General features: G+C 41.9%; 1 protein-coding gene across 4 annotated transcripts in view; it reads left to right on the top strand.

Moving 5' to 3' along the window:
- LOC144602252 (activating molecule in BECN1-regulated autophagy protein 1-like) overlaps positions 1 to 27,261 on the top strand; it is a 292,114-nt gene that overhangs the window by 67,899 nt on the left and 196,954 nt on the right. For all 4 annotated transcript variants that reach the window (XM_078415123.1, XM_078415121.1, XM_078415122.1 and 1 more), the window contains exon 8: positions 19,990 to 20,076. In XM_078415123.1, coding sequence (XP_078271249.1) covers positions 19,990 to 20,076 — 87 coding nt within the window. The remainder of the gene's footprint in view (positions 1 to 19,989; positions 20,077 to 27,261) is intronic.

The raw sequence follows: 27,261 nt of genomic DNA, 5'->3' as shown, positions 1-27,261 counted from the left end.
CCCCACTTTGCACTATTTTCCCTCCGTCTTTACCGTTCATCTCTCCATGTCACAATCTAAACTGATTTTGAATTGAGGAATACAGCCCACATGCAAGCTGATGCAATTAGTTTAATGTGGTCTCGTGGTTAGAAGAGATGTCATTATTCAAAGGGTCTATTCCTGTGCTCAGTTTTTGTATTACATTTCAAAACCCAAAGAGAGTTTCCAAATTGCAGTGATTATGTAGTTTCATTGGTAAGGTACCAGTTTTGGAAAGAATGGAAAAATGTTTGGAAGTTGGAATAGGAAAACGAAACTGGTGGGCAGTATTTGAGAAGAGTGTGATTCAGACCGAGAGGATTTATATCTGTGCTAAAATTGGGAGGCAGTGCATCGTTAAGATGCAGCTTGAACAAATGCAAGTTATTCCTCATCCTAATATTTTGGTTCTAGGAGTATGGGTCTGAGAATTGATAAAAAATAGTTGGCAGTCCCGTGTGGGGCATGGAACTATGGCTGAATACAAAGAGCTCTAATTGTGAAGCGGTCCATGAGGTTTGGAGCACTCCCATTGCTGCAGAAGGGCTGCAAGAGGGAGGACACATTCTTTATGATGAGCCAGGACACGAAGCAGTGTCCATTGAGCAGAGGCAAGGATAAGGCTGAAGTGGGTTAGTGTCCTATCTAGTGAGAACTTGCAGGATTCAAAACTGTGTTAGAATTCAAGGATTGGGGCCTTTTGTTGAAATGTTAAGATTGACTAGATATGGGCAGTGAACTGAGGTGAGGATGTGTGGAAAGTGTAAGATGAACCAAAAGCATGATCATGATGGTTTGATCTTCAGGTGGTTCACGGATATCTTTCAAGGAAGGAAGCCTGGCATTACATATTCTGGCTTGTATGTGACTCTGGTCCTGCATATAAAATGGTAAATATACCAATGGTTGATAAATGTCAGCCTTGTCATGAAAAAAACCAGCAACCCAAGAATGAATAATGAAAGAGAAGTGCTAATTATGCAACTAGATCTTTCTTTTCTGCAGTTCACTCAAATCATGAGAATTACACACTTTTGCTAGATTTTAGTGGCTTGGTGTCAGAGCTAGCTGTACAGCAGAGAAACAGGCCCTTTGACCATTTTGTTGAACCTTGTGACTTTCAAAAATTGGTTTTATATTTTAACTAATATGCTATAATATTGCACAAAGTTGAGATTTGCTCTTTATCAGAAGGAGTGTTATGTGATGATAGATAATTGGTATAGGTGCAGCAACATAACACTTTAAAGGCATGCATTCAGTCCTGATTCTGTCATGCAATCTTAAGTTTCTCCAATTACCTTTTGTAATGGGAAATTCATGAATAGACTTAACATATTATAATTACAACCTCCTGCTTGGGAGGTATGGTGGCAGATCGTCAGGAAGAAGATGCAATTGTAGCAGATGTTTGTCTGGCCCGTAGTAACCCACCAAGTCCATGCTGACCATTGATCATCCGTTCACACTAGTTCTGTGTTGTCCCACTTTTGTGTTGCAAACGTGGGACAACACTGAACTAGTGTGAACGGATGATCAGTCGGTTGTGCGACTCACTAAGGACAATTTAGAGGCCAATAAACTTACAAACCCGCACGTCTTTGGGATGTGCGAGGAAACTGGAGCACCCAGAGGAAACCCTCGCAGTCACAGGGAGAATGTGCAAACTCCACACAGACATCACCTGAAATCATGATCAAAACAAGGTCTCTGGTACTGTAAGGCAACAGCTTTGCCAGCTGCATATCTGCTCCGCATTATTCAATCCCTTTTAAGGACATATTCAGCAATTCAGCACCTGAAGCATTAACCTTTCTTTTTTAAAGATTCTGAGTGATGCCTTATATTTTTAGCATTACCTGAGTGCAATTCTATTCTGATTAAGTATTTTGATTTAAAGCTCTTACTGCTGATCACAGTTAACATGTATACAACAACATTGTGCTTTTGAGGTTTGACTGTGTCATAAATATTAATAACAGAACACCATTGCTGCATTGAGTTGAGTAATCCTTGTGATATGTCTGTGAAGCAGCAGAGGCAGATGCATGTTTAATAAGTTTTAAGAACCTAAATATATTTTGGAGGTGCATGTCATTTGAAAGAAGGACAGTTTCTCTTATCAGCACATTTCCATTTTTTGTGTTTAAAATTTAGTTAATTTTCAAATAAAATTGTGCCTGTTTTGAAAAGAAACTTTTTATACGTGGAGCCATCACATTAATTGGAATAAATTAGCATTTTTTCTAATTTACTATCCAGCCAAATGTTTGCAGTTCAACTTTTTAAATTGCACACACTTGCAAATAAGAGAGCAGTTAACATAAATACCTTAGAGCCACAAACACATTTTAGACATTTTTGTTGCAAGGCATCTGAAATAGAATGTAATTATTCTGTACTATTTTTATTGCAAATCTTTTTTTTTGGCATAAATTTAGTTGACATAGTGTTGGTGCCACTTTGTAATGTTAAATTTTCACTGCATTTTCGTAATTGGGTATGTCATCTATATCTTCTATATACTAAAACTCTGACTAGTTTGTTTGTTCCTGAACTGCAGCCAAAACAATACACGATAGCGCGACAATTTGTCGTCCTTTTGGTCCTAATAGAAGAAGTTTCATTGAAACCGGTGTTATATTTTAAAAGTTATTCACATTTTAAAGTTTAAAAAGGGGAAGTGGGGAGGAGGGAGGGGTGGGGGAGGGAGAGGAGGGAGAATAAGGGGGATGGAGTGGGAGAGGGTGCTGCACCAATGCAGGAGAGGTTTGGGCCCAACTTGGTCTAGTTGGTTATAAAAACAGAAAACGCTGAAATACTCAACAGGTCAGGCTGCATCTGTGGGAAAAGGAATATTTCAAGTGATGGACCCTTGATCAGAGCTGGGCTTAGCTCTGTTCTACTTCCCACAGTCCAGTTCTGAACAAGGGTCCTCAGCCTGAAACGTTGGCTCGGTTCCTCTTCCTCCAGATGCCACTGACTGTTTCAGCCTTTTGTGGTTTTGTTATGGATTTCCACTATCTGCAATTGTTTTTGATTTTTCACATCAATCGTTAACTTGCTTTCAGCTTGCATTTTGTATGTCACTTGATCGAAAAGCCTTTTGAAATCACAATATCCCATCTAGGGTTGTATAACTACTCAAAACAATTCCCGGTTTGCTGCAGTTTTGTGAGCATCGATGTCCATTGATTGACGTTACTTGAGTGTGAATATTTCTCTTCTGCTTTGTTATTTTACCACAGAATGCATCAAAGTGTTAATTAAATATATTTAAAACACATGCTACACATCAGGTTTCATGTGAAATAAAAACCTGGATTTGTGTGTTTTTTTCATGAATTATTTATTTCCTGTCAAATTCAAGGACTCACTCTTGTAGTGTTTTTATTTCTAAATGTTAGATTAATGAATCACGGTGCGATAATGTTAACGCTTTGTAGTCCGCCCCCCCCCCCCCCCCCCATGAAATAATGTAGTGAAATAACCATGTTGCAATTTGTCCAGACTTCAGTTTTATAAAAGTTCACTTAAAATGTTTTCCAGAAATACATCTCTTCTGTAAAAAGAATTAGCTCTGCAGCATGTTTGACTAAAATCTGATGACGATTTGCCTCATTTCCTCCAATATTTCAGAATATATTCCATTTGGATCCATTTTGGCAGGTCTTGAGCATCTGAGTTCTTGGGAGAAGTTGAGCAGTCTATGACTTTATTCCTTGGAGTGCAGGAGGCTGAAGAGTGACTTTTGTAGAGGTGTATGAAATGAGATTGTGTGAAGAGAGGGGTAGGGGAATCAAGAAGTAGAGGGTATTGGTTTAAAGTGTGAGGCAAAAGATTTAGTAGGAACCTGAGGGGAAACTTCCTCACACAGGGTGGTGGTAAAATGGAATCAACTTCTAGATAATTAAACACTGTCTTGTTGGAGATGGTTATTGTCAGGGCCTGATATGACATAATAGCTGCAAGTCTCCAACCAGTTATCAATGGGCTAACCAGTCCCGAACTACAACATTTTAAAGATATGAATGGAATTAAACATCGCTCAATAGTCTACAAATACTCCTAGATAGAACGTTGTGAAGGAAGGATGATTGATGAAGCAGTTGGAGTTGGTCCTACCCTGAGCACTACCTTAAGTTCTTGCAGTGATGCCTCAAGTCACTTATACCCACTAGAGAGGGTGGTGGGTATATGGAACAGTGGCAGTAGTTGTGTAGCAGAGGCAGGTACATTAATGGCATTTAAAATGCATGTTTTAGTAGATACATGAACAGGAAAGGTTTAGAGGGATATGTGCAAAATGCAGGCCAATGGGACTAGCTTAGATGGGGCATCTTGGTCATCGAGGGGAAGTTGGGCTAAAGGGCCTGTTTCCATCCTCTATGGCCCCTTTAATTCTGTTAGGTTTGATGGAAGAATAATCAAGAAATTATCATTTCCCATACTTGGGAACCTTCAGCATCCCTCAGACACTTCCCCATAGATACATCACTCCAGGGTATAATTATTTAGTCACTCTAGCCATATCAACATAAACCTGCACCAAAAACAATTGTTGGAAAATCCCATCCTAAAAGAACTTCTGTAGTTCTTAGAAAAATGAATCATGTGCAATAAATTAACAATATTGGTTGCTTTTTCCTCAATAACTACTGTCATTCTCTTCCTTTCTAAAATCTGGGTACATATGTTCATAAAAGGATTCCTTTTAGACTTTTGCAGGTTGTTATTTCTTCAGTTTGAAATTGGTCGGGCAAAATCTGCTCTTTCAAACACCACGAAGGCTGTCACATTAGATTATTTTCCAAGTCTTTTAAATTAGATTTTCAGATATTCTATTAACATTGGAATGCTGGAAATGTAATTGCAAACTTTTTGAAAATGAAGATTGCGGATTTCCAGTCTGGTGGTAATGCTTCTGTGTTTCATGTAACGATCCATGTTACAAATGTAATGTCTGTTGCCTTGTACTGGGCGCGCCTCATCTATCATCATGAAATTGTGTATCATTTCTTATGGCAATGCACAATAGCATTGCAGGTGCTTCACTGAACAATTTTGTGTGTTGATGGACAGTAGTACTCAATTATTAAGTGCTAAAATGTTCAAAGTGAATCTTCGATGGAGCAGAAAATAACACATGCTAAAAATGATAGTGTTCTCACACTCCCATAAATTAATTTTGTATTGTTGACCGAATATGTCTCCAGATTTTATTTTTCTAGCTTCCATTCTCTCTCAAGGGTTTTTTTTTAATGATGATTTTTAATATTCTGATTTTTGCATCCACCAACTTTTTGCATCCACCAATGGAATTGAGCAGCTGGCCACAAACAAAACTGGAATTAACGAGGATGAAGAGGCGAAAGCATCATTGGCTGGTGTCATGCCTTGCACAAAGAATCATAGGTGTTGCTTTTTGGAAGTCCATCTTTAATGAAGTAAGGACAGAAAATGCTCGAAATACTGTATTTAGCCAGTCAGACAGAAGGTGAAGCAGTTAATGCTTCAGGTTGATGATCTTTTCAAGCGAATAGTTTTAAGTTTTAAATGTTTGATTTACCACTTTTCCAAATTGTGATGAAGGATTGTCAACCAAACATTAACTGGCTTTCTCTGTACAATTACTAGACGTGCTCAGCATGTCTGGCTGCATTTTCTGTTTTTATTTCTGATTTCCATCATCTGCAGTTTTTTTGCCTTATCTTTCAAGACTTGAGGCATCACTGCAAGAATTTCTTATGAGTGCTTGGAGTCCAACCCATCTCCAACTGCTTCACCAGTAATCATTCTTCCATCACTATGTTCTACCTAGGAGTGTGAGCAGATGATTGAGCAATGTTTAATTCCATTCGTATCTTAAAAATGTTGCAGTTCTTTGGCAACATGGAGAGATTTGGAGACTTATGGTTATCATGCCACATCAGTTCCTGCCAATATCCAACAATAAGACTGTGTTTAATCGTCTACTCTTGATTCAGAAACATTGTCATCAATCAGCCCTGCAAATTCAGGCCGCCATTGAGAATATAACTGGACTAGCCACACAATTATTATGGCTATAAGAGAAAGTCAACGGCTGAATCTTCTGTGGTGATTGATTCATCTCTAACTCGCCAAAGCTGCCCAGCTATCACAGATATTGGATACCACCTTCCCTAGATGAATCAAACTCAAATTTCTCAACATTTTATATGCCAACTTCTCTGTTCCTCCATTAAGCCTCCAGTGCATTGTGGCTTCAAATCATGTCATTCAACATCACACTGCAGATACTGTCCTAGGCTACTCCAATTTTACTCAGAACCCAGTGACCACTACTACCAAAAAGAATAAGTATAATCTATATACTAAAACTCTCGTTTGTTATCTTGTTTGCGACTGAACTTCAGCCAAAACGGTACACGATAGCGCAACAATTTTAGGCCCACCTTACTCACCATTGTCACTTTAGTGATAATGCAAGTAGTTTTATTGAAATCGGTCTTATATTTTAAAAGTTATTCACATTTTAAAGTTTAAAAGGAGGGGAGGAGGGGGGGAGTAGGGGAGAAGGAACAGGGGAGGGGGGGTTGAGGAGAGAGGGGAGTGGGGGGGAGGGCAGGGTGCTGCACCAATGCAGGAGAGGTTTGGACCCAACGGGTCCACTTGGTCTAGTAGAACATAAAAAACAGCGTAGGAACAGCCCCCTTGGCTCACAATGTCTGTGTTGATTGCTGAGATGAACTCTCATCTGCCTTCATGTGATCCAAATATCTCCATTCCCTGCATTTCCTTGTGTCTATCTAAAAGCATCTTAAACATTCGTGTAATCAATGGTGTAAGAATAGTTGTGAAAAAAACAAAGAGAAACTTGTTTTATGTAGTGATTTAGTTGAATTTAGGTACACATCAAATGTTAGTGCTGGCAAAATAATTGAGCACATTTTTGAAGGTGGAAATGAGAAATCAATCGTCTACATTTTATAGCAATTACACTTTATATAACATCACTGTTGTTTTCATCAATTTAAAATATTTCTCATGTGTGACCGACTACTTGCTTAAATTGCTTTTGGCCTTCCCATTTTGGGACCTTTGCACATATTAAAATAATTTCTGTGACTCCAGAACATTTACAGCATCGTGAATCACTCTGACACCATTGGCTACTACTTTCCACTTCAAAGAGTATTAAATAGCTTCTGCTGTTTTAATGTTTACATCGGTGTTATAATATATATATTTAATGCAATGCACTTTAAAGTGCTGTAGAAACTTTCATGATGGCAATGCAATAGATGACTTCAGAAAGAAAGTTATTTATTTAATTTTCAAAATGTTGATGTTTCATTAAAATAAATCTATTAAAAGGCAGATGAAAACAGATTGCTGGAAATGCTCAGCAGGTGAGACATATGGAAAGATGGATGGGCCAGGTTTGTCATGGTGGTTCAGCTATCTTTTAGCTGAATGGAGGCAAAGAATGAGAAAACAAATAAAAGGACTTGAAAGTGCTGGGCGGTGCTACAGGAAAGGCCCAGCATGCAGAGTCAATGGATAGAGAAAAAATGAATAAATGTTGCAGAAAAATGTTACTTTAACAGTTTACTGTAAATGTTATTTTTATATAGCTGTATAAAGCTTTGGTTAGGTCACATTTGGAGTATTAGAAGGATGTGCAGGTTTTGTAGAGGGTTACCAGGATGTGCCTGAATTGGGGTACATATGACACACAAGGAGAGGTTGGACAAACTTGGATTGTTATCTCGAGAGCATCAGAGGCTGATGGGCAACCTGATAGGCATAGGATAGATAGCTGGTCTCTTTCTAGGAGAGAAATGTCAAATGGTATTAAGTTTAAGGACCTAGGTTTAAGGTGGGGAGGGATGGTGGAAAGTTTGGAGATTTGTGTGGTAATTTTGTTTGACTGAGTAACAGGTGCTTGGAGCATGTTGCAAGGGAGATGGAAGAAATAGATTCAAAGGCACCATTTAAGAGGCATTTAGAGAGAGGGAGTCAGAATAATATGCAAGCAGTTGGGATTAGTTTGGATTGGCATCAGGGTCAGCACAGACATGGTGGGCCGAAGATTCTGTGCGCTGTACTGTGTCCCATAACTTGCCAGTTCTAATGTAAATGAAGAAAGTAAGTTAGACAATAGGTGCAGGAGTAGGCCATTCAGCCCTTCGAGCCAGCACCACCATTCAATGTGATCATGGCTGATCATTCTCAATCAGTACCCCGTTTCTGCCTTCTCCCCATACCCCTTGACTCTGCTATCCTTAAGAGCTCTATCTAGCTCTCTCTTGAAAGCATTCAGAGAATTGCCTCCACTGCCTTCTGAGGCAGAGAATTCCACAGATTTACAACTCTCTGACTGAAAAAGTGTTTCCTCATCTCTGTTCTAAATGGCCTACCCCTTAATCTTAAACTGTGGCCCCTTGTTCTGGACTCCCCCGACATTGGGAACATGTTTCCTGCCTCTAACGTGTCCAACCGCTTAATAATCTTATATGTTTCAATAAGGTCCCCTCTCATCCTTCTAAATTCCAGTGTATACAAGCCTAGTCGCTCCAGTCTTTCAACATACGATAGTCCCGCCATTCCGGGAATTAACCTAGTAAACCTACGCTGCATGCCCTCAATAGCAAGAATATCCTTCCTCAAATTTGGAGACCAAAACTGCACACAATACTCCAGGTGCGGTCTCACTACAGCCCTGTACCCTGTCTTTGCTCCTATACTCAACTCCTCTTGTTATGAAGGCCAACATTCCATTGGCTTTCTTCACTGCCTGCTGTACCTGCATGCTTCCTTTCAGTGACTGATGCACTAGGACACCCAGATCTCGTTGTACGTCCCCTTTTCCTAACTTGACACCATTCAGATAATAATCTGCCTTCCTATTCTTACCACCAAAGTGGATAACCTCACACTTATCCCCATTAAACTGCGTCTGCCTTGCATCCACCCACTCACACAGCCTGTCCAAGTCACCCTGCAACCTCATAGCATCTTCCTCACAGTTCACACTGGCACCCAGCTTTGTGTCATCTGCAAATTTGCTAATGTTACTTTTAATCCCTTCATCCAAGTCATTAATGTATATTGTAAATAGCTGCGGTCCCAGCACCGAGCCTTGCGTTACCCCACTAGTCACTGCCTGCCATTCTGAAAGGGACCCATTTATCCCCACTCTTTGCTTTTTGTCTGCCAACCAATTTTCTATCCATGTCAGTACCCTACCTCCAATACCATGTGCTCTAATTTTGCACACTAATCTCCTATGTGGGACCTTGTCGAAGGCTTTCTGAAAGTCAAGGTACACTACATCCACCGGCTCTCGCCTGGCCATTTTCCTAGTTACACCCTCAAAAAATTCCAGAAATTTCCTTCGTAAATCCATGCTGACTCGGAACGATCCTGTTACTGCTTGTTATCTGGAATTGTTGAATTTGATATTGATCCAGCCATCTGCAATGTACCCAAGTAGAAAATAATCTGTTGTTCCTCTGACTTATTTTGGACCACATTTGAACAGTGCATAAAGTTTGAGCCAAGACACAGTGTGAATGGGAGTCAGAATAATATGCAAGCAGTTGGGAACTTGAATGAATTAAACTGGCAGGAAATAACAAATTGCCATAACACTATCACCTTCTTCCTATTTTTCTTGCTAAATATGTTCCCAAATATGCTCGTCTTCATTTCTGCCTTAATCCAAGATATTGTTTAGGGTAGTTTGGCATATGGTCCCCATGGCAATATGCAATTTAAATCAAGAGGCATTGTTGTGAACTTCATGTTGGAACTTTAGTTAATTCACTTTGGAGATCTTGAAGTTCCTACTTTATGTCGAGCTGCAATAGTAGAATGTGCCCTGCCATAGTTTTGTCATTGGGTTTTACAAATCTGGCCTGTGTAACCAGCTAATGGGATTTTAATGAAAATTAGGTGATGTGTATCAGTTGTTGGCAGCAAAAATCAACATAGACTATGGTAACTAGAGCTCTCATTAGTATCACAATTTGCTGTTTTTGCACATTCTTGAAAGATTCCTTTAACAGTAAAGGAGTCAACCAATGTGTTAAATTTCTAGCTTGACAAAACAAGCATTTCACAAGTAATTTATTTGCCCATCATATTGATTTAGCACACTGTTTATATTGAAGAATTTATGAAGAAACCATAACAAATGTCTATTCTTTTCCGCAGGCTCAATTGAATTTAAAGATTTGATTTACTTTTAATGTGTCTTGAGTCAATAAAAAACAGCATTTAGTTTTAATAAGGGAATATCACTAATATTTTTGTGCTTTTAGAATTTGTCAAAGATAAAGCTCCTCTGTTTGGATTGCACAGTGGTTCAGCTCGTAGAGCTGTTACCTTGTAGCTCCAGCAACCCTGGTTCAATCCTAACTTGCGATGCTGTCTGTATGGAATTTGAACATTTTCCCTTTTATCGCATGAGGTTTCATAGAAACATAGAAAATAGGTGCAGGAGGAAGCCGTTTGCCCTTCGAGCCAACACCGCCATTCATTGTGATCATGGCTGATCATCTACAATCAGTAACATGTGCCTGCCTTCTCCCCATATCCCTTGATTCCACTAGCCCCAAGAGCTCCATCTAACTCTCTTTTAAATTCATCCAGTGAATTGGCCTCCACTGCCTTCTGTGGCAGAGACTTCCACAAATTCACAACTCTCTGGGTGATAAAGTTTCTTCTCACCTCAGTTTTAAATAGCCTCCCCTTTATTCTTAGACTGTGTCCCCTGGTTATAGACTCCCCCAACATTGGGAACATTTTTCCTGTATCTAGCTTGTCTAGTCCTTTTATGATTTTATACGTCTCTATAAAATCCTCTCTCATCCTTCTAAACCAGTGAATATAAGCCTAGTCTTTCCAATCTTTCCTCATATGACAGTCCCTCCACCCCAGGGATTAACTTCATGGACCTATGCTGCACTGCCTCAATAGCAGGGATGTCCTTCCTCACATTAGGAGACCAAAACTGCACACAATACTCCAGATGTGGTCTCACCAAGGCCCTATACAACTGCAGATGGACTTCTTTGCTCCTGTACTCAAATCCTCTCATTATGAAGGCCAACATGCCATTAGCTTTCTTCACTGCCTTGTGACTGGTGTACAAGGACACCTAGGTCTCGTTGCACTTCCCCTTTACCTAATCAGACACCATTGAGATAATAATCTGCCTCCTTATTTTTGCTGCCAAAGTGGATAACCTCACATTTATCTACATTATACTGCATCTGCCATGCATCTGCTCACTCACTCAACCTGTCTAAGTCACCCTGCAACCTCCTAGCATCCTCTTCGCACTTCACACTGCCACCCAGCTTTGTGTCATCTGCAAACTTGCGAGTGTTACTTCTAATTCCATCGTTCTAATCATTAATATATATATTGTAAATAGTTGCGGCCCCAGCACCGAGCCTTGCGGTACTCCACTCTCCACTGCCTACCATTTTGAAAAGGACCCATTTATTCCTACTCTTTGCTTCCTGTCTGCCAACCAATTCTCTATCCATGTCAATGCTCTAATTTTGCTCACCAACCTCCCATGTGGTACCTTATCAAAGGCTTTCTGAAAGTCTAGATACACTACATCCACTGGCTCTCCTTCATCCATTTCACTTGCCACATCCTCAAAACAATTCCAGAAGATTAGTCAAGCAGGATTTTCCCTTCATAAATCCATGCTGTCTTGGACTAATCCTTTTACCTCTATCCAAATGTGGCATTATTACTGTGGTGTATTTACCATTTTGAGTTTTGTGTTTTGGCAGCTGAGCCTTGCCGTAGTTCCGGGTATAAAGCATTGTGGGATACCTGATTACACTCTCTGGTGGTGTTGAAGTAAAGCAGCCATATGTTGTATGCTAACCTGTCTCACTCGTCAATTCTTATCATAATACACCACAGTTAAAGTTGGCGACGAGGATAAAACAAGCAGAAAATGCCTATCATAGGTTCCATAGGGGAGTTCGCCCCGAAGACAGAGTCTTGGTCGGCGTATGTGGAACGTTTAGAGCAGTTTTTTGAGGCTAACGACATTGCAGAGGAGAAGCAAGTAGCTACTCTGTTAAGTGTGATGGGAGCATCTACATATGGTCTGTTAAGGAACCTGGTGCAGCCGCTGAAGCCAAAAGATAAGTCCTACGATGACATTGTGAACATTTTAAAGACTCATTTTGAACCCAAGCCGTTGCTTATTGCGGAGAGATTCCGCTTTAACCGATGCAACCAGCGGGCGGATGAATCTGTGACCAGTTACGTTGCGGAGCTGAAACAGTGTGCAGTTAACTGTGAGTTTGGAGCGACGTTGAACGAGACGCTTCGGGACCGTTTTGTCAGTGGGATTTGTAATGAGGCAAGCCAGCGACGGCTGTTGTCGGAGTCCAACCTGACTTTTGCACGGGCATTTGAAATCGCCCTCAGCATGGAGACTGCGGAGAGAGACACGCAGCAGCTGCGGGGACACGAGGTACGTCCGAACCAAGTGCATAAAGTGGATGCGCACACGGTTAAGCAAACGGGGAGGAACTGCCATAGATGTAACGGCAAAAATCACAGCCCACAGGTGTGTCGCTTTAAAGATGCAAAGTGTTACAACTGTGGTAAAACCGGGCATATTAAAAGGGCATGCAGAGGAAACGTGGCGGCGGCACCAACACAGAGCAGATATAAACGACAGACTGATAAAAACACAAAGTATGTGGAGGCAGAGGAAATAGTGTTGCCAATGTTTTCATTAGTAAATGGCAACAACTGTAAACAAGCATACCGGGCATGTTTTGTGGTTAATGGCAAAGAAGTCAAACTAGAAATTGACACCGGAGCTGCCGTGAGCATTATCTCAGAGGAGTTGTTTCAGACCACCTTTTTAAAGCAACCACTAGGGCTTGCTGAAGTCACACTGAAGACATACACAGGGGAGGTTATTCCTGTGTTGGGACAGTTTGAAGCCACTGTCAAATATGAGAGTCAGAGTGAGCAGCTACCAATGATTGTGGTAAAGGGAGCAGGACCAGCTTTGTGTGGAAGGAACTGGTTAAAAAAGCTCACCTTAAACTGGAAAGAAATTAAACATGCCAGTGACAAGTCTTATCAGGAAGACATAAAGCATATTAAGGAGATGCCTCACCTGACATCAATACAGGATGTACTGGAGTTACACGCTGAAGTGTTTAAAGATGAACTTGGCACTCTGCGTGATGTCAAAGCAACAATTCTGGTGGAACCAGGGGCCCGCCCAAAGTTTTGCAAAAGCCGCCCACTGCCATTTGCCATGAAAGCACGAGTGGAGGCTGAATTGGACCGACTGGAAAAGGCCAACATAATTACTCCAGTCAAACATAGTGAATGGGCAGCACCCGTTGTTCCGGTTGAAAAAAAGGACCATACCATTCGTCTGTGTGGAGATTACAAACTCACTGTAAACCAAGCTGCCACTACAGAGACTTATCCATTGCCACGGATAGAGGAGCTGATGGCAACCCTCAGTGGAGGAAAGGTGTTTTCAAAGATTGACCTCGCCTCAGCGTACCAGCAGGTACTTCTGGAGGAAGAATAAAAAAAACTGTTGACCATTAACACACACCGAGGCTTATTTGTCTATAACAGACTGGCTTTTGGTGTGAGCGCAGCACCCTCCATCTTCCAAAGAATCATGGAGAACCTCATGAAAGATCTGAATGTAGTGGTGTATCTGGATGATCTCCTCATCACAGGAAAAACTGAACGAGAGCATCTGCAAAACCTGCATAAAGTGCTACAGAGACTGCAGGAGAGCGGACTGAGAGTCAGGGACGCAAAGTGTGAGTTTGGAAAGAAACAAATCGAATACTTGGGTCATGTGTTAAACAGCCAGGGCATTCAGCCGTCACTGGAGAAAGTCAGAGCAATAAAGGATGCACCAGCCCCCACCTGTGTGAAAGAGCTGAGAGCTTTCTTGGGACTAGTGAATTATTATGGACGGTTCATGCCCAACCAAAGCACCGTGCTTGCTTCCCTGTACAGGTTGTTGAAAGACCAGGTGTCGTGGGAGTGGAAAAGTCGAGAGCAGAAAGCTTTTGACAAGTGCAAATCGCTGCTCACAAGTGACAAGATCCTGGTGCACTATGACCAAAAGCTTCCTCTCACTCTGGCCTGTGACTCCTCAGCGTATGGCATTGGAGCTGTCATACAACACAAAATGCCTACAGGGGAGGAGCGCCCCATCGCCTTCTCATCACGCACATTATCCCCTGCTGAGAAGAAATATTCTCAGATTGAGAAAGAGGGACTGGCGCTCATTTTTGGTGTAAAGAAGTTTCACCAATACCTGTGGGGGAGGAAATTCAAACTTGTGACTGATCACAAACCCCTGCTAACACTGTTTGGAGAACACAAAAGCCTGCCTACCATGGCTGCAGCTCGAATCCAAAGATGGGCAATAATTCTCTCTGCCTATGATTATCACATTGATAATTACTGTGCCTCAGGGAAACATGGTAATGCAGATGGCCTCTCAAGAGTTCCGGTGCCTGACACAAACGACGCAGGGACCACAGCCATCACTGACAGCGTATACACACTGTTAACTGAACATCTTGAGCAGGCTCCACTGAACGCAGACCAAGTGGCACGTGCAACACGCACAGACAACGTGTTGTCAAAGGTGCTGAAATTTGTCATGGATGGCTGGCCTGCTGAAGTGGATGAGACTCTGAAAGCTTTCCACACGCGTAGATGTGAACTTTCAGTAGAGCGAGGATGTGTCCTGTGGGGCACCAGAGTGGTGATTCCTGAAAAGTTGAGAAAAACTGTTTTAAAGGAGCTGCATTCTGGCCATCCAGGAATTGTGAAAATGAAAGCACTAACACGCAAGTACGTATGGTGGCCTAAAGTTGATGCAGAGGTGGAGCAAGTTTGCAGAGCATGTGAGTCATGTCAATTGGAGCAAAGGATGCCTCGTCAGGTGCCTTTGCATCCATGGGAATTTCCTGGCCAGAGCTGGAAAAGACTACACATAGACTTTGCTGGTCCATTTTTGGGACACACTTTCATGTTGGTGGTGGATGCTTACTCCAAGTGGTTGGAGGTGTTTAAAATGTCTAGCATCACATCACAAGCCACTATCACACGACTGAGAAGACTGTTCGCAGCTTATGGATTGCCGGAGCACATTGTCACGGATAATGGAACGCAGTTCACGTCAGAGGAGTTTAAAAACTTCATGCAGCAGAATGGAATCCTTCATTCTACAAGTGCTCCTGGTCACCCTGCCTCGAATGGCCTGGCAGAACGGTACGTTCAGTCATTCAAGGGTGGAATGAAAAAGCTGACACACACCGCAATGGATGTGGAGGACAGGGTCTCCATCTTTTTGATGCAGTATCGCACCACACCAAACTGCACTACTGGTCAGTCACCTGCTGACCTGTTTCTGAACAGACACGTGCGCACCCGTCTGGATTTCATCCGTCCGGACACAGCAGCTGCTGTTCGTAAAAAACAGTGCAAGCAGAAGTTTCACCATGACCTCCGTGCAGCAGACAGGTGTTTCTCAGTGGATGACCCAGTGTATTTATACAATACGGCTGGGGGAGAACGCAAATGGATTCCTGGAGTCATAGTGGATCAAACAGGACCGGTGTCTTACAAAGTACAAGGAGGAGACACCGACATCACCTACAGGAGACATGGAGATCAGCTGAGATTCAGAGTCATGGGAGATGGACACTTAAAACTCAACCACTGACACTTCTGCACCGAGCCAACTCGCACAGCCGGAGGACATGTCATCATGCAGCGAGCCAGGGACTGTGGACCGGACAGCTGCAGCTGCTGCGCCGCTGAGTCCACGCCGATCATCAAGGGTCAGGAAGCCTCCAGACCGCTATGTCCCTTAAGCTTCATTTTTTTTTTTTTTAAAAGGGGAAATGTTCGGCATGAAGGACTGTTTAGTTGTTTAAGTTGTTTTCATTAATATGAACACACAGATGGACTGAGACTTGTTAAAACTACAAGAGGGTCTCTAGTGATAACAAGTAACTTTGCATAGTAGTAATTTTGGGAATGGTTATTGTTAGTAATAAGGCACTTGCTAATTTCAGTTATTTAAGATTACCTTCATTTTAAAAAGGGGGTAATGTGGTGTATTTACCATTTTGAGTTTTGTGTTTTGGCAGCTGAGCCTTGCCGTAGTTCCGGGTATAAAGCATTGTGGGATACCTGATTACACTCTCTGGTGGTGTTGAAGTAAAGCAGCCATATGTTGTATGCTAACCTGTCTCACTCGTCAATTCTTATCATAATACACCACAATTACCTCTTTAATAATTGGCTCCAGCACCTTCCCCACTACCGATGTCAGGCTAACTGGTCTATAAATCCCCGTTTTCTCTCTCGCTCCTTTCTTGAAAAGTGGGATAACATTAGCTACCCTCCAATCCACAGGAACTGATCCTGAATCTATTGAACATTGGAAAATGATCAACAATGCGTCCACGATTTCTTGAGCCACCTCCTTGAGTACCCTGGGATACAGACCATCAGGCCCTGGCGATTTATCAGCCTTCAGTCCCATCAGTCTACCCAATACTATTTTCTCTGCGTGTTCTGTTTCCCTACCATGTCCTAAGAACATGCTAACTGCCAAGTTAATTGGCCATTCTAATTGTCCTAAATGTGTTGGTACGTAGTAGAATCTTGGGGATTGATGTTAATGTGAAATAATAAAATTAATATATTATAGGATTAGTGTGAAATAGGTGCTTAACAGCGAGCTCAGATTGGGTTGACGGCCTTTTTTCATGCTGTATAATCTATGGAATTCTCACTTCTGTCCTAGTTTTCAGAATAAATGCAGCCTACATTTGCATTGTGTCTTTGCAGCACACTGGAATTTTTGCTGAAGAGATGGAGGAGAAACTAAACAAAATAATGAAACGTGCTTTGTGCATAATGTATCGGAAAAACAAATGTAGCCTTGGATTCCTTGTGCTCTGATCTTTATGGACCAACCTTCCTTGTGACAAGATAGACACAAAATGCTGGAGTAACTCAGCGGGACAGGCAGCATATCTGGAGAGAAGGAATGGGTGATGTTTCGTGTCGAGACCCTTCTTCAGACCTTATCCAGTCTGAAGAAGGGACTCGACCAGAAACGTCACCCATTCCTTCTCTCCAGAAATGCTGCCTGTCCCGCTGAGTTACTCGAGGCTTTTCTGTCTACAGTTTAAACCAGCATCTGCAGTTCCTTCTTACACATTCCTTGTGACAAGGACACATTCCTTGTGACAAGGTCTTGCTGAAGTCCAAAGAGACTCCATATAGACTATCAGTATGAATAAGGGTCCCGACCCGAAACGTCATCCATCCATTTTCTCTTGAGATGTTGCCTGACCTGCTGAGTTACTCCAGCACTTTGTGTCTATCTTTGGTATAAGCCAGCATCTGCAGTTCTTTTTTATTCCATATAGACTGTCCTTGTCAATATATTTTGTTACTGAAGTAACTGAATTAAGTTCATCAGACTACATCTCCCACCAGCAAATAGTGGCCAATTATCCCTCATTGTCCTCTGCCTTTTCAAGTGTAGACTAATTCTACCACTCAAGATCTTTTCTAGTATATCGACTACCACAGATATGATGGTCGCAAGCCTGTAAGTTACCTGGCTTATACCTTCTGCCCTTCTTGCATAAAGGTACAGATTTGTTGTCCTGCAGTCATCGGCATTTTGTCTTTGGCCAGTGAAGATTTACAAATTTATCTTGGGGACATGACAATTTCTTCTTTTGCCTTCCGTAGCAGGCTAGGATGCAACTTATCAGACCCTGGGGATTTTTCCATTGATTGCATCCAATCCCTTGCCCTTTTTTTGATATTGGGCTCTGGAATATCATTGTACCCTACCCTGAAATCTGCAGTGACAATGTTTTTTCCTTGGTGAATATAGAGATGTGTTCATTTAAGATCTGAATTTCCATATCCTCTGGCTCCATGCAGATTGCCTTTTTGGTCCCCACTCTTTACTTAATTTGCCCTCTTGCTTTTAATATACTTGCAAAATGTCTTGGGATATTTCTTAATCTTGTCTGACAGTGATATTTTGCAGCTTCTTTTCCTTTTCTAATTTTTTTTTTAAAAGCATTTTAAACGTGTGTACAAAATCATGAGAGGAACAGATCGGGCAGACGCACAGTCTCTTGCCCAGAGTAGGGGAATTGAGAACCAGAGGACATGGGTTTAAGGTGAGGGGGGAAAGATTTAATCAGGACCTGAAGGGTAACTTTTTCATGCAAAGGGTGGTAGGTGTATGGAACAAGCTGCCGGAGGAAATAGTTGAGGCAGGTACAATCGCAATGTTTAAGAAACATTTAGATAGGTACAAGACCAACTTCAATATGACTACTGCCTTGGCAGATCTACAGCAGATGTGATCTCACTGGCTTTCCACTGTGCACTGAACCAAGTGGACAACAAGAATGTGAACGTCAATCTGTTATTCATCGACTACATCTTGGCATTCAATACCATCATCCCTTCCAAACTTGTCATCAAACTCTGGGAACTGGGTCTCTACATGTCCCGGGGCAACTGGATCCTCAACTTGGTCATCAGCAAAACTCAATCAATATGGGTTGGCAACAATACGCTCTCCTCAGTGACCATCAGCACAGGGGCACCTCAGGGCAGTGTGCTCAGTCCCCCTCTCTAGTCTCTGTACCCATGACCGTGCAGCCAGACACCATTCCAACGCCATCTTTAAATTCACCAACTACACCATATACAACAGGTAATGAGTCAGAGTTCCGGAGGAAGGTCAATAATCCAGTTAAATTGTGCCAGAAAAACAATCTTGCTCTCATTGTTAGCAAAACCAAGGAGCCGACTGTTAATTTCAGGAAGGGAAAGCTGATGATCTATATATTCCTTTATTTGTCCCACACTGGGGGAAATTTACAGTGTTACAGCAGCAAAGTGGATAGCAAGAGATCATTCATTATAAATAAAAGTAAAGAAAGAGTATATTGTCATCAGTTTACTGTGTATTCCTTAACTGTTACTGTTGACTCGTCTGCTGGGAGCAGTGCTGGTTGTGCAGTCTCACAGCAGCGGGAAGGAAGGACCTCCTATATCTCTCCTTCACGCACTTGCGGTGAAGGAGTCTGTCACTGAAGGAGCTACTCAGTGCAGTGACGGTGTCCTGCATGGGGTGGGAGTCGTTGTCCAGCATTGATGTTAACTTTGTCATCAAACTCCTCTCTCCCACCACCTGCACTGAGTCGAGGGGGCAACCTATGAACCTGTTTTCATTAACGGGATGTCAGCGGAGAGAGTCAACCACTTCAATTCCAAGGTATACTCGCCTCTGGTCAGTCCTGGGCTGAGCACATGAATGCAAGCACAAAGAAAATTCACCCGTGCCTCTACTTTCTAAGATGTTTGAGGAAATGTGACATCTAACGACATTATTGATCTTCTACAATTGTACAGTAGAGTGCACATTGGTTGCATCATGGCTTAGTCTGGTTCAGAAATGTGAATGCTCAAGAACCAAGGCGACTGCATAAAGTGACATTGGTCTGTTCCGTCACGGATGCTGACCTCCCCACCATCGAGGGGATCTACAGAACGCATTGCCTCAAAAAGGCAGCTAATATTATCAAAGATCCACACCAGATTCAATACACAGCACCCAGGGTCAGGTTTGAACTTGGGGACCCCTGAGATATGAGGCTGCTGCACTAACTGCTTTTCATTGGACCTTCACTGGACAAAAGACTAGAGGACAAAATAAGTTTACTGTAAACGGTTACTAGAATTTGTCATGAAACATTCTGATACTTTGAGCCGTTGAGGAATGTTGTGTAAAGTAGCTGAATTACTAATTTATTATAGTAAATGTTTGGCTTTTATATTTATTCTGTCACTCATCTGAAACTATCTTGTTTAACCCTGTAGGCGACTATTGGAGTCCTCACTTATTTCTCTGTCCCGAAACGATGGTTCAGGATCAAGAGAGCACCCAATTTATCCGGATCCAGCCAGGTAAGGCTCACTATTGTATTCCTGCACTTTTGTCAGAATTAATAGGTAAATATATGAAAGAAGCAACAGTACTTTTTTTTTTGGGCAGTCATTTTATCCGCTTTATTATATGGTCCTCAATTCAGTTTTAAGTTGCTTTCATCTTTCCCACTTTTTGGATGGATGGTGTCTCTACCCTGAAAGAATTTGAGTTCCATTAATTATAAATCAACTTTTTTTTAGCCCTAATTGCTGTAGTTTGTGTGCAGAAACAAAATTATCAAATCTTGCCAATGCAACTAAAGTAGCTATTATATGTAGTAACATGTCAATGCTGTCTGAAAGAACATTCCATTCATATTGAATCATAGAGATTGGCTGGAGAAAATAAATTAAGGCTCTGTGTGCATTTTCTAGTTTGGGTGATTTTTATAATTTTGGTAGCATTTTCAGGGTTTTTGTGTTCTGGAACAAGAAAGATGAATTTGAAACTTTTGCATGTGAATTTTGCCAATCTTGTTTCTTTTTGCCTCTGACTGGTGTTATTGTATTCCTGAGTGTGAACAAAGATCTTTCATTTAACATTTTAAGATGGTGCTTTGCCTTTTAATGGTGTTATCATTCTCTTGATCTATGTGAAGTAACTGCCCACAGAGCTTCTTTCTTATTGTTCTTTTTAGTTTTGTTTTCTCTTATTTTAATAATTTACTTGATGCAAAATAGTTGGAAGTATTCTGCTTGAATAGGATCCAAGACAGAGACTTGGGTTCCAAATGTTAAGGGGTTGTTATAAGAATACATATTAATAACTTGAAAGCTTCTTGACGGAATTTTTCTTTGATTTTTTTGGTGAATGCTATTGATGGCTTGATCAATTTTTGGTGTCTGTCTGCACTTAAGTGGTGATGGACCACCTACAGCTGAGTGGTGTGCATGTTCCATTTCAGAGAGCAAGTCGTAGTTAACCACATCTGCAGGCCTGGAATCACATGTGAACTAAACTGGGTAAAGACAGATTTTCTACCCAAAGGGCATGTTAAGATCCAGATTGTTTCACGGGATATGAAAACTGGGAATGTTGAAATTGATTTTTTGATATGCCGAGTCATCCTAAATGAGCACCATTTGAATTGGTTGAACAAAAGCAAAGCACTGGAGGAACGCAACGGGTCAGGCCGCGTCTGTGGAACGAATAGACCAACAATGTTTCTGGCTGGGACCCTTCTTCAGACTGACTTGAAACATTGTCTATCCACTTCCCCCACAGATACTGCGTGACCTACTGAGTTCCTCCAGCACTTTGTTTTTTGTTCAAGATTCCACCATCTACAATCTCTCGTGTCTCCATGGGGTTGGCTGAAGCAGCTTGAATCTAACTTACTCACAACACCCAACCACCCCCAGCCTCTTTGGCATCCCCTTGTCTCTGTTTCTTTCAAGTCCATGAACTAGTTGGTGTAGTGAAGCCATTTCTTTGATGTTTAACTATTTCCACTGCAACAATGATTTGATGGGGAAAGAACGCTTGAGCTCATCAGCACTCTCAGCACTCCCAGAAAAAGATAGAAAATATTTATATATTAAATTCCAACTGCGTCCTTTGTATGTTTGTGTGCACAGCTTCAATATTTCCTTTCAACTTGCAGCTTGTTTTGAAAATGTATTTGTCCCTTAGCTTTCTCATGGTAGGATAGAAATATAGGACAGGCTAGGATAGAAATTTTGGTCAATTTTTAGTCCATGTTAGTTTACCATGAATTGAAGGTTCATGCTGGAGACCAACTACTAATCAGACAGATAAAGTAGGTATAAGTTTAGGTGGAAAATATATTATACATAATGTAACTTCTGTTTGCGTGCAAAATCCTTTATTTTAATTAATTTGTTCTTCACCCACTCAATTGGGAGTATTAAATGTTCCCCTTATTGTGGGAGTCCAGAATGAGATGAGGAAAAACTTTTTCACCCAGAGAGTTGTAAATCTGTGGAATTCTCTGCCACAGAAGGCAGTGGAGGCCAATTCACTGGATGTTTTCAAAAGAGAGTTAGATTTAACTCTTAGGGCTAAAGCAATCAATGGATATTGGGGAAAAAGCAGGAACGGGGTACTGATTTTGGATGATCAGCCACAATCATGTTGAATGGCGGTACTGGCTCGAAGGGCCGAATGGCCTACTCCTGTGCCTATTTTCTATGTTTCTAAATAAATAGTCTTCAGTAGCACTGAAAAGACATCAGAGTTTCTGACCGTCAGAAGTCTTTGGAATGATCTAAAATGAATTAAACTGACAATGTCACCTGCAACTGCATATTTGGGAAGTAAGTTCTTGATGTTATAACTTTCAAGATATTAATTTTAGTTATCCATTGGTATTCCATTTGTGGAATTGAGAGACAATGTAAGTCAACAGGAAAGGGATTTTTGTTTTGAAGAGATTTGAATGAACTTTGTCATGTGTTGTCACTGTTATAATGTAATGTAGCAGCCAATTATTTCTTTCGGCAGACAGCCTTTGGTGATGACTAGTTTACCTGTGCATTTAAAAAAAATGTTTAATGAGCTATAAATATTTGCCAAGTCACTGGAGTAAAATTTTCTGCTATTCCAGCTTGAGCCAAAGAATCTTTAACTTTTATTGGAGACAGCAGGTCTCATCTCTGCTTAATCATCGATTCCAAAGGTGATACCTCTGGAGCATTTTGTCTGAAAAGCAGCATTATAATCAGACGTTCGTCCATTGTAAATTAACAGTGTGCAACTTCTGACACCAGTGTGCCTATTAATAGTTTACTTTAATAGGCCGTGAATGTTGTTGTAGAAAAGAAAATCGGGCAATGCTGCAAGTACTCTGTGAATGATTGCATTATAGGCTCGCATATAGGTTATAAGGGAAATATTCAGTATTCCCATGTCTTGTAGTTAGGTGGATGATGCTAGGGGATAGAAATCTAATGGGCCAGACTGGTCTTGTGTGCTGCCACCTGTCCAGTGTGATTACTACAGCTGCACCAACCAAGGGCAGCATTGTGGTGTGTGCCTCGCCTCTGCTGCTGTTCCACAGGCTGGAGAGGGTCACGAGCAGCGACCAGGCTGATCAAAATGTGGTGAAAAAAGGATGTTTAGGGTTTTGGGTGTTTCTAATCATGGAAAAATAAACAAAAACTCGGCTTGTCTTTTTTAATGAGGATTGGTAACTTGGTGGACCATGACCGAGGTGGGTCTGGAGTCTGGGAAAGAATGGTGGTATCCTTCCCTGAAAGATGATACATTTATCATATTCTGACTGACATTCCATTTCTGCTGATAGACATCGGATCTTTTCCCTTATTAATGTGCTGGTAACTTCCAGCTCTAATTCCGTACCACTCCTTTCAAGGTTTCCACTGCTACTGTGATGACGACTGTTTGTTTAACACCGTTGTTGAAGGAAATGGAAATTCTTCCATCTCGAAGGCTCCAGTCTTCGATCTTCCATGCCATGGCACCCAATTGGCATCCTGTACCCCTTGTTAAGTGAACCTTTGACCTAAAAAAATGAACACTATGTTTGGTGTTCCTTTTAAAAATATATATTGCAGTGCCTGGTGATCGACTTTTCAATATTAGATACTATAAATTCTACTAGATTTATTTAAGATAATTCATAATGGAAACATTTGTGGTATTAAAATTGCCTTTGGTGCTTCTCCAATGTTTGTAGTTCAAAAGAAAATAATCTGGTGCATGCGACTTTAAATAGTGAGAGTATCATGTGAGAGCTGAATGTGTCCTGTATACATGGAAATGGTTCTGACAGTTCAGGGACGCTGTGTGATTGCCATATCTGTGCGTGGGAGAGTTTTTTCTTTTTCTGCAGAATTGAATTACATATCCTAGTGTTTTTTTTGAAAGCCGTAACATTAATGTCAAGACCCTGGAACTTAATTTGGAGCTAGAAATTCCACACTTGTCCTGTGAAATTGTTATCTCTCTGACTTGAACATTTTAAAAGGACAAGATTCTCAAAGGAGAAGCTTCTAGCACCAGTAGCAGGTCATTGATGTGTGGGTGGATGGGAGGGTGTTGAAGGTGAGCTGAGAGTACCATTTTAGCAGCTGCATATCATCACTGTCGTTGAAGCAGGACTCTGGTACAATCAAAATTCATGAAACTGCACTGTATGTCATTTGGAGTTAAGAGTTTGATACTTATTCAGTGCATGCAGTTAAAAAATGGCATTGCACAAAACCTGATCGTCTTCTTTCGTGTCCATCATCTATGTTTCAAATGTTACATCACTGTCATCGTCCGTCCTGAAAAGGACGCGTGTTTCTGGCGACAATCAGTGGGAGCCATTACTTGTACAATAGATGGTGGTAGCAGAATTAACTCGGGGAAACCTCCACTTTCCAGCCCCGCGACGTGAACGCTTCTGCTCTGGGCCACAAAACCTGATGAGCCGGGTGGTGTCCACTGCTTTTTGTCATCTCCTTCGTTCCAGGGTGTTCAAGTTGCCAAAACCAGGCCCTGATGCAACCATTCAATATGCTTTGGACTGTCCACCTGGTGAGGTGGTGTTCTTGCACAAAAGGACACAAAAGGTGTTCTGCTTGACCGTAATGTGGATTGAGGTAGTGTTTAATTGTCATATGTACAGAAAACACATCAATGAAATTCTGACTTGCAGCAGCATAACAGGTCTGTAAACGCAGTACTCATAGATAACATTACAAACAAATTATTAAATAAATTAAAAACCCGAATAACAATGCAAATCAAAAACCCAAACTCCGTTGTACCACCTAGACCGTAAATAGTTCAGATGGTGTTTGTAGTGTTCAAGAGCCTGATGGTTGTTGGGAAGAAGCTGTTCTTGAACCTGGAGGTCATGTTTTATAGACTCCTACCTTCTTCACGACAGCAGGAGTGAAATTACAGCATGGCCAGGGTAGTGTGGGTTCTTGAATGCACTAGCTGCCTTATCGAGGCTGGGTCTCCTAGAGGTCCCTTTGATTGTGTTGAGCCGGGTGGTGTCCACTGCTTTTTGTCATCTCCTTCGTTCCTGGGCATTCAAATTGCCAAAACCAGGCCCCGATGCAACCATTCAATATGCTTTGGACTGTCTACCTGTAGAGGTTCAAAAGAGTAGTCGTCAACAAAAAGAATCTCCTCAATTTTCTAAGGAGGTAAATTAATGTTATCACTTAATGTACAGGAGAAATTGCTGTGGTGTGATCAAATGTAATCTAAGGAATGGAAGAGGTGAAGATTGAACCTTTTATGGTTGTGTATGAATATCTTTGAGTTGAGTAGTGTCCCCCAAAAAAGTATTGTGTTGTGGTTAAAGGCAAACAGGTGGATGTGATGTACTTTAATTTCCAGGAGACATTTCATCACGTAGAACTTAAAAGATTGTTGTAGAAATTTGAAAGCCATAGGGTAAGAGGTAGCAGAAGAGAAACCAAAAAACTGTTGGTTTACAAAACAAAAGAGTGTACAGTGTATACACAGTGTTGAGGTAACTCAACAGGTCAGGCAGCATCTCTGGAGAACATGGATAGGTGATATCTGTTTTGGGTTGGGACTCTTCTTCAATCTGATTGTGGTTTGGGTGGATGGATAGAAAGCTGGAAGCGATGAGGGGCAAGACCATGCCCAGCATGTGATAATGGGTACAGGTGAGGGGGGGTTTTGATAGGCACATGGTTGGACAAAGGCCAGGGGTGAAATGACAAAGTGAGAGATAAGGATAGAAGAAGAGAGGGATGGTAGACATAGGTGCGTACCAGGTGGGGCAGAGGAAAGAGTGAGGGAAAGTAAAAGTAGTTGTTTGCAGGTTGGTTACCTAAAATTGGATAACTCAATGTTCCAACCATTAGGTTGTAAGTTACCCTATGAGGTGCTGGTCCTCCAGTTTGCATGTGACCTCACCCTAGCAATGGATGAGGCCCAGGACAAAGGTCAGTATTGGAGGGGGAGTTGAAATGGTAGCCACTGTGTGGCTCCAGCAATGGCTGCCTCGCTAACAGTCTGTCTCGTCCCTTCTTTGTTTTTTTAGTATGTGTTAAAAATATGTTTTAGTGTTCTTTAGCTTGTTTTATGTGGGTGGGGGGGCATTGGGCAAAACATTTTGAAAATCTCTTACCTTGATGGAGATGCGATTTTTTTCCCTTCATTTTTTTTTACCGCCGTATCGTATCAACGTCCGCACTGCAGTCTAACATCGTGGAGCTGGCGGCCTCTCCTGGAGACCGACATCGGACGCTCCAACTGCAGGAGCCTGCGGACTGTAACATCGGGAGCTGGCAATCCCTTTGCCAGGGGTTGACCTCAGAGCTCCAACCAAGCCTGCAGGCTTTAACATCGTGGAGCTCGCAGTCCCTGGTTAGAGACCGACTTCGGGAGCTCCAAGCCGCAGGAGCTTGGACCGCCCCGATGCGGGGGCTTGGACCGCCCTGACGGCGGAGCTTGGACGCCCCGACGCTGGAGCTTGGACAGCCCCGACTGCGGATGCTTCGACCGCCCCGACGCGGGGGCTTGGACGCCCTGACGCTGGATCTTGGACAGCCCCGACTGCGGATGCTTCGACCGCCCCGACGCGGGGGCTTGGACCGCCCGGACGCCGGAGCTTGGACAGCCCCGACTGCGGATGCTTCGACCGCCGCGACTGCGGGAGAATAAAGAGGAAGAAGATTGGGCTTCATTGCCTTGCGTCACTGTGAGAAATGTGGGGAACGGCTGTATGGTAATTCGAGTTTCAGTGTACCTTAATTGGCACACGTGACAATAAACTGACCTTTGAACCATTTGAACCTTTGAACTGGGATATCCAGCATGCCTTTGGGTGAAATTTTGGCATGGAGAGAAGATTGGCTGCCTGACAGAAAACTGAGTTGATATAAATGGTTCTTTTGTTAGTTACCAAAAAGCAACAAATGGTGCACCACAGGAATTGATGCAGGGTTCAACATTTTACAATTTACGTAAACAATTTGGATCAAGGCACTGAAAAAATAGTTGCTCAATTTGCTATGACAGATCGATAAGAAGGTAAGATGTGAGCATGACATGAAGCTAAAATGGAGACTAGCCTCAGTGGTTGTCAGAAAATAAGGGAATTCCTCTTGTTTACCTCATTTTCAGTCGTCAGAGGTCTGAGATTGAGCTACATCTCTGTACATATAGTGAGAATTTCACTATATACTCTCTGTACCTCTGACTGTGGC

This window comes from Rhinoraja longicauda, chromosome 18 (assembly GCF_053455715.1).
Source record: "Rhinoraja longicauda isolate Sanriku21f chromosome 18, sRhiLon1.1, whole genome shotgun sequence".
NCBI classification, from domain to species: Eukaryota; Metazoa; Chordata; class Chondrichthyes; order Rajiformes; family Arhynchobatidae; genus Rhinoraja; species Rhinoraja longicauda.
This window is presented reverse-complemented; position numbering and strand designations above follow the sequence as displayed.